Genomic DNA, 8726 nt, shown 5'->3' with positions numbered 1-8726 from the left:
AAGCACTGCAACAGGCGTAAGAAACATGCTCAGATCAGTGCTATGAAGAGAATGCTGATAATGTGGAAGGCTGACAGGAAGCACAATGACTAGTTAGGAGATCACTGCAGAAATGTGAACAGGTCACGATGAGAATCTGAACTCTGCCTGAAAGTAGAAGCTGTAAAGATGGAGAAGAAACAATGGCGGTATGAGAGTCATTATGAAGAAGAATTAACCATGAACCAGCAAAGTGAAGGGTGGGGAAAGGGAGAAGCTGAGGAGTCATCAAGTTTCTCATTTCGATGCCTGAAGGATGTTAGTATCACTCATGAGGATGTCAAGTACAAAGGCAGGAGAAACCTTTCAGATACAAATTTGGACTTAGGCTGAGACGGAAGTGTTTGTGGATATTCCCTTTCTTGAATTCATGAATCATTTGCACCAGTAACCAAAAATTATTTTTGTGTATGGAGTGGAAAGTAGGAAAGAGAGAAGACAAGGAGAAGGTGATACATCTATGAACAAATCAGTGGTGTCGTGCCAAGGCACAGATTCCTTTCCCTGTGAAGAGTTTGCCGGTCATTTGTAACCAAAAGAGAATCTGTCTTGTTCTACTCATAATCATGAGCTGGCTCTGGGCTGCGATCTGTGGAGCATCCTCAACAAGGCACTTGTAGAGGACCTAAAGCATACGAGGTGCTCACTAGCAGATCTGGTTTTAGATAACAAAGTCTTCAGATTCAGGACTTCTATTTATAAATGGCTACCCAGTCTGCAAGTGTAAGTTAAAAGATATCTTTAGGAAGGCTAATTTAAGAATATACAAAATTCACTGTTTCAGGAATTGGCCAAGTATTTTAATCTTAAAAGCCTTCCCTTGAGAATCTCTCATATTTCTGGATACAATGAAAACAGTAATACTTTATAGGAAATATGTTTATTATTGATCATGGCAATTCAAAAATATTCGTTTTTTTCTCAGGGTTGGTCCGTCATACTCTTTAGAAATATTAAATATATCAAAATTGTGAGCAATTTTGTTTAATATCACAGAGAAACTTCTGTATGGTAAGCAAGACAGGAACCACTAACAATGAAACAAGGTCTTCAGAACTTGCCAGTAAAACACAGGAAGCATTTCCAATGATAGATGTAGGAACCCATGGATAGAATCTAACAGAGCACATGCTGGAAAACAGGATCAGCAAATTTTATAATCCACTGTTACTGTGAGTTTCCTCTGGGATGCTTCAAGCACGGCCTGTGAAAGGGGCTTAGAGATGTGATCACTCCTGTCTGAAGAATGGGTCCTCTGGACATGGGACTCATGTTACTTAAGTGCCCCAAACCTACTGTTTTTTTCAACTTCTTGTCCACATAATCATGACCAGAGATTTAAAGGAGAAGACAAGAGCAGGAACAATTTAGCTTTGACTTTTGAGCAGATGTAACACCAGCTCTTCGTCCTCAGCTAAAGACAGGCCTGTATCCAAAGGTTCTAAGGTTTCCCACTTGGTTTTCTTTCGGTCACGACTTGCTGGTCCCGTGTCTTCTACTTCACTGTTGTTCCTTTTCCTCATTGTCTGCTTCTTCTTGATATCACTGGTGGAAACAAATCCAATGATTTCCGTTATAAATAACTACATTATTATGAAATTAGACGTTAAAAATAGGACAAAATTACCAATAACAGATACTTGACAAAGTGGTATTATTATTCAAGAAGGAAAGAAGCTATAATAACATCAGGCTATCTGTGTCATAAATAAGTCCCTTCTCATTCATTAACAGATGTGGGCAAAGGGCTATCATATACCAGGCATTGGGCAGGGTACATTGTACACACGGTCTCATCTAATCCTCACAATAATTCTAGGAGCTCTGGATACAGCATCCACAATTTGAGGACACCAACTGGCCCAGAGTCTGGCTCCAGACTGGCTCCAATCTGTGCTTGTTCTGCCATATCAAACCATCTCTATCTAAAGTTAGTTTATCCTTTAGGTAATATCTGTTGCATCAATTTGTGATACATGGATCATGAATAAAATAGAACATGAAATGTTAAGTTAAAAATTACTTAAGACAAAAAGTAATTCTGCCCCATTTAAATCTGTATCTAAGATTCACAAATGGTCTTAAGAAAACATAAACATTACTGTGGTATTCTGCACACACTTGACACACAGACCATAAAAATATAACTAATTTCTGAAGGTAGAAAAAACCACTTGACACAAGAAAAACTGAAGAAAAAATAAAATATCCTCAAGGCATTTTGAAAACCATTATCCATCATCATGTTCAAAGATGACCAAATTATTGGCCACAAGTTTAAAACAAAATTTAAAAATCCACCTGGTAGTTATGCCAGTAGCAGCTGTTTATTAAGGGCTTACCAATGGTCTGGCATTGCGCTACATGCTTTACATAGACTACAACATTTATCTTCATGAAAATCCTTGGTGTGGGGAGCACTGGCCTCATTCTACAATGAGGTTAAGAGAGGTTAAATGACTGAACCCATATTATGTACATGATCTTCAAACTTACATCTGAATGACTCTAAATTCAAAAGCCAGATGATGGAAACCAAAATATATTCCAAGCATAAGATGCATTCCAAAAGACAACAAACTGCTCCAGTTTCAAACAACTCTATTATACCTTAAGAAGATAGCTGGGATATCAAGTGAATGTGCCTAATCAATATATCCAGTTCTGACCAGCTTGAAGGAAATCTGTAAATAATTTTCCCATGCACCTCCCACAAATGCCCAATACTCTGACTCAGCAGCCATTCTCTCTCACCATTGGAGGAAAGATACACTGACAACACTATGAGGTTATTTAAAGCCACAAATAACCATATTTTAAAAGGGTGGGTACCTACAGAGATGAACATGAAAGAGTTCCTTATAATGAGAATCCAGCCAGTAAAGAAAAGAAAGCTCTTCTTAGCAGAAAGAGGACTTTAAGAAAAAGTACTGAGTCCTGATCTTCTTGAGTATGGCCAGTTTGGTGCCAATTCCACTGGACTAGAGTACCATGATTTATTTGGAACAAGTTAATACTGATTTTGCTCTGCCTGTACCTCAAGTGCATCTCAGAGCAGCCTAATTAGTGGGTTTTACTTATGCATCCTTTGTTAATGTGCTCCTCACATTATATTCTGTACAGGAAACAGCTGGTTCAGAAAATTAAAAAAAACAAACTTGGAAAATTTATGTAGATGGAAAATATTTTCAGAATTAGCAACTTTGCTGCTTTGTGGACCAGTTAAAATTTTAAAAAGATATTTTATACTACTTTCCATAGCAAGTAAGTTGCAATTGGTATGAAAAATTAATTATTAAATAATAATTTAGATATTCTATAGGCAAGTTACCCATGTGGATGATACTAATGGCAGAAAATGAAGAGGAACTAAACAGTCTCTTGATGAGGGTGAAGGAAGAGAGTGAAAGGCTTAAAACTAAACATTAAAAAAACTAAGATGGTATCTGGCCCCATTACTTCATGGCAAATAGAGGGGAAAAGGTGGAGGTAGGGACATATTTCCTCTTCTTGGGTTCTAAAATCACTAAGGATGATGCCTGCAGTCATGAAATCAGAAGACAATTGCTTCTTGGCAGGAAAGCTATGACACCTAGATAGTGTGTTGAAAAGCAGAGATATTACTCTGATGACAAAGGTCCATATAGTCAAGCCATGGTCTTCCCAGTGGTCACATACAGTTTTGAGAGCTGGACCAGGAAGAAGGCAGAGCGCCAAAGAATTGATGCCTTTAAAACTGTGGTGCTGGAGAAGAGTCCCTTGGATAGCAAGGAGATCAAACCAGTCAATCTTAAGGGAAGTCAACCCTGAATGCTCAAGCTGAAGCTCCAATATTTTGGTCATCTGATGTGAACAGCTGACTCACTAGAAAAGTCCCTGATACTGGGAAAGATTGAGGGCAGAAGGAGAAGAGGGAGTCAGAGGAGGAGATGGCTGGATGGCATCACTGATGCAAGGTACATGAATTTGGGCAAACTTTGGGAGTGGTAAGAGACAGGGAGGCCTGGCATGCTGCGTCTATGGGGTCACGAAAAGTCGAACATGACTGGGTGACTGAACAACAACAACAACTTACCCCAAAAGGGGATAATGTTATGAATCTAGAAAACATTTCCCCAAAAGAGAATAATGTAATAAATCTGAAAATATTAGTCAAAACATGGTCATAATTTGGTATCTTCAGAAAAGGACTCTTCTAAACAGTGCAGTACTAGAGGGTGATGTCAGCAACATGGCTAAATGGGATATCCTTACTCATGTTCCCATCCAACAACAACAATCTGGCATCCATCCATGGACAAAAGTGCCTTTGCGGATACTGCAGGATCTAGCACTATACACCAAAAGACCCTAGAGGAGTCTCAACCAATCACGTGTGAGTAAGAGGCATAAGGACGTCAATCTCAGCTGTGAACCCTGCAGTGGACCACAAACCACAGTTCTAGGCCTTCTTGGCTGTGGAATAACTTGTTGGCAGTCTGAGACAATCAGCCACAGACAAGTGAGACTTTATTTAAGTCTGGGTCTCCTGTGGAGAAGTTTCAGCATACCAATGGAGCAAAAAAATGAGAGTTTGGACACACTGGAGAGGGTCAATGAAACAGCTTGATTTTATTCACACCAATCCTCCCCAAAGGTGGCATAGTTCAGGGCCAAGAGAGATCTTGGCCTGTGATTTTTCCCATGAAGGTAAGTGAGAGCATGTGAGTGAGTGCTTGACCTCCCCAACTGTGTGAAACGTCTTTCCCATTTCTCTCTCACCCTATCCAGAGAACTAAATCATGAGCTCCACAGGGTGGTGGGAAGTCTCAGAGGGAGTTAAAAGGACATGAATCCTACCACCTACATCTTGAATTCCACCCAGATGCCTGCCCATGAAGTGCTGGAGATGCCTTGCAAGTAGATCTCTCCAACTGGCCCATGGGCACCCCCAGAGCTCCATGGGCCTCACCCAACCTCACCCCTGTCCTGCCTGTGTCCAGCTCCCTGCAAGTGCTCCTGAGGCTAGTGGTGAGAGTGAGTTTTGGCAGATAGCTAATGAGCATGAACCAAATCTGTGGGTCAGGGATAGGCCACAAACTTCAGCTTTAGGATCACCCATGGGAAAACAAAAGGGAAGCTATCAGTATTCAACCTCGTGCATTGCAGGATCAAGAGAAGGGACACAAGCTTAATAATTCTGCCTTAAAAGAGAGCAAGAAGCACAGAGCAGGCATATGTAAGGAAAGCCTGAGAAAGCCTCAGAATCCCTAGAAAGGCTGACAGAGGTATTTCTCTCCTGAAGGCAGTTAGTAAAGACTGGAGGAGACGACTGCTATTGCAAATGTGAGGACAGCAACACAAAACTTGAAACGTGAAAAATTAAGGAAACACGACACCACCAAAAGGATCAAAATAATCTTCTAAGAAACAATCGCAAAGAGATAAAGTTCTATGATTTGCTGGATAAAGAATTCAAAATAGCTGTTTTAAGGAAGCTCAATGCAGATACATCAAAAGTATTGAAAAGAAAAAAGTTGCCAACCAAAAATACAGACATTCTTCAGAATTTGTGGGAAATTAGTTTCAGAACTCTCCTCCCTTCCCCTCTCAGGTTACCAAAATCTGCATATACTCAAGTACTTATATAAAATGGTGTAGGATTTATTGGCATATAAACTACTCACATCCTCCCATATGCTTTAAATCATTCCTACACTACTTTTAACACTCAATACAATGTAAATGCTATTTAAATGTTGCTGGTGCATGGCAGACTTAAGTTTTGGAACTTTCTGGAATCTTTCTCCTTATGTACTTTTGATTCACACTTGGTTGAATGTGGAACCCATAGATACAAAAAACTAACTGTACTCTAACTGGTAAAACTGTCCTTCAGAAATGAAGGCAAGATAAAGTCTATCCCAGACAAATAAAAGCTGAAGGAATCCATCACCACTAGACCTGTCATATTTAAAAAAAAAAAAAAGATGAAAGAAGTTCAAATTAAATCAGAGAACATTAATTAGTACATGAAAATATCCAACACACCAGTAAACATACTATTGCAATATGGTGGTGTGTTTAACATGCATCTTTCATATATTGGTTAAAGGACAAGAATATTAAGAATTACTATAGCTATGTACTGGTTAATAAATACACAAGATAAAAGGTGATATATAACTGTGACATCAAAAGCATAAAAAGAGGGGATAAATGGGTAGAAATACTTGATATGATTGAAATAGGCTATTATTAGTGTGAAACAGACTGTTATATCTATATGATGACTTATGTAAGCTTCATAGGAACCACAAAGCAAAAATCTATAGCACATTCACAAAAGATAAAGAGAAGGGAATCAAAGCATACCACTACAAGAAATCATCAATTTACAAATAATGTAGCAAGAGAGAGGAAAAAAAGAACAAGAGAACAACAAAACAGCCAGAAAACAATACTATGGCATTAGTAATTCCTTACATATCAATCTTATTCAAAATGTAAATGGACTAAATTCTCCAATGAAAAGGCATAGTGTGTGTGGATGGACAACACCCAACTATATGCGCAAAGAGTCGACAGGACTGAGCGACTTCACTTTGACATGCTGCTTACGAGAAACTCAATTCAGCTTTAAGAACATATACTCTCAAGATGAAACGCTGGAAAAAGATACTCCTAGAAACCAAAAGGGAACTGATGTACTAAACTTTCATCAGATTGAATATACTTTAAGCTAAAAATGGTAACAAGAGACAAACAAGATCATTATGCAATGACAAAGAGATCAAATCATTAAGAGGATATAACAATAGTAAATACACATACACCAAACATTGGAGGACCACAATGTATCAAATACTAATAGATGTGAAGACAGAAATAGACAACAATACAGCAAGTCAAGGGAACTTCAGTATACCACTTTCAACAACGGCTAGATCATCCAGACAAAAAATTAAAAGGGACACGCTGGATTAGAACTACACTTTAGATCAAAGGGATTTAATAGACAGATAAAGGACATTCTGCCTAACAGCAGCAGAATACACATTTTTCTCAAGCATGCTCAGAACATTCTTGAAGATAGATAAGCCACAAAACAAATCTAAGTAATTTAAGGAGACTGAAATCATATCAAATATTTTTACCAACCACAATGGTATGAAACTAGAAATTATAAGAAAACTGAAAAATTCACAATATGTGGAAATTAAACAACACTGTCCTGAACAACCAATCGGTCAAAGAAGAAAGCAGGCAAATCAAAAAATACCCCAGAAGCAACAAAATATACTTTCTTCTGAAGTGCACACAGAACACAGAACATTCTCTCGGACAGACCACATCTTGGGTCACAAATGAAGCCTCAGTAAATTTAAGAAAATTGAAATCATATCAAATATCTTTTCCAACCACAACACTATGAGATTACAAATCAATTACAGGAAAAAAATATTGTAAAAAACACAAACATGTGGAGGCTAAACAATATGTTATTAAATATCACTGGATCACAGAAGAAATCAATGAGGAAATAAAAAATAACTAGACACAAATAACAATGAAAATAGGACAATCCAAAATGTATGGCATGCAGAAAAAGCAGTTGTCAGAGGGAGGTTTATAGCAATACAGCCTTATCTGAAGAAACAGCAAAAGTCTCAAATAAACAACCTAACCTCACACCTAAAGCAACTAGAGAAAGAAGAACAAACAAAACCCAAAGTCAGTAGAGGGAAAGAAATCATAAAGATCAGAGGAGAAACAGAGACGAAGAAAACAATAGCAAAGATTAATGAAACAACTGAGTGACTAACACTTCTCACTTCAAATGAAACTATAATCTGGTTCTTTGAGAAGAAAAAGAAAATGGATTAATCTTTATTCAGATTCATCAAGGAAAAAAGGGAGAGGACTCAAATCAATAAAATTAGAAATGAAAGATAAGTTACAAGGGACACCACAGAAATACAAAGGATTGTAAGAGATGACCACAAGCAACTATTAGCCAGTAGAACGGACAACCTAAAAGAAATGGACAAATTCTTAGAAAGGTACAACCTTCCAGGACTGAACTAGGAAGAAATTAAAACATGACCAGACCAGTCACAAGTACTGAAACTGAAACTGTAATTAAAAAATCTTTCAACAAACTAACTCCTGGACCACATGTCTTCACAGGCAAATTCTATTTAACATCTACCTTCCTGAAACTCTTACACAAAATTGTAGAGGGAAAAACACTCCCAAGCTCATTCTATGAAGCCATCATCACCCTGATATTAAAACCTGACAAAGATATCACAAAAAAAGAAAATTACAGGCCAGTATGACTGATGAGGGATTCCCTGGTGGCTCAGTTGGTAAAGAATCTGCCTACAATGTGGGAGACCTGGGTTTGATCCCTGGGTTGGGAAGATATCCTGGAGAAGGGAACGGCTACCCACTCTAGTATTCTGGCCTAGAGAATTACATGGACTGTCCATGGGGTTGCACAGAGTCGGACATGACTGAGCAACTTTCACGTCATTTCACTTCATGACTAATGAACAAAGATGCAAAAATCCCCAAGAAAATACTGCTAAGTCGCTTCAGTAGTGTCTGACTCTGTGCGACCCCAAAGACGGCAGCCCACCAGGCTCCCCTGTCCCTGGGATTCTCCAGGCAAGAATACTGGAGTGGGTTGCCATTTCCTTCTC

The 8726-nt window shown here is 38.4% G+C and overlaps 1 protein-coding gene across 1 annotated transcript in view; it reads right to left on the bottom strand.

Annotated features, from left to right (window-relative positions):
- Positions 1-903: 903 nt before the first annotated feature.
- The window catches only part of DDX10 (DEAD (Asp-Glu-Ala-Asp) box polypeptide 10), a 316840-nt gene continuing 309017 nt past the window's right edge, over positions 904-8726 (bottom strand). The window contains exon 18 of the mRNA XM_010862850.1: positions 904-1584. Within this exon, the coding sequence (XP_010861152.1) occupies positions 1407-1584 (178 nt within the window). The 3' untranslated portion in view covers positions 904-1406. The remainder of the gene's footprint in view (positions 1585-8726) is intronic.

The sequence above is a fragment of the Bison bison genome, unplaced genomic scaffold (assembly GCF_000754665.1).
Source record: "Bison bison bison isolate TAMUID 2011002044 unplaced genomic scaffold, Bison_UMD1.0 scf7180017864485, whole genome shotgun sequence".
NCBI classification, from domain to species: domain Eukaryota; kingdom Metazoa; phylum Chordata; class Mammalia; order Artiodactyla; family Bovidae; genus Bison; species Bison bison.
The sequence above is the reverse complement of the archived record's forward strand: the minus strand, read 5'-3'. Positions and strand labels throughout refer to the sequence as shown.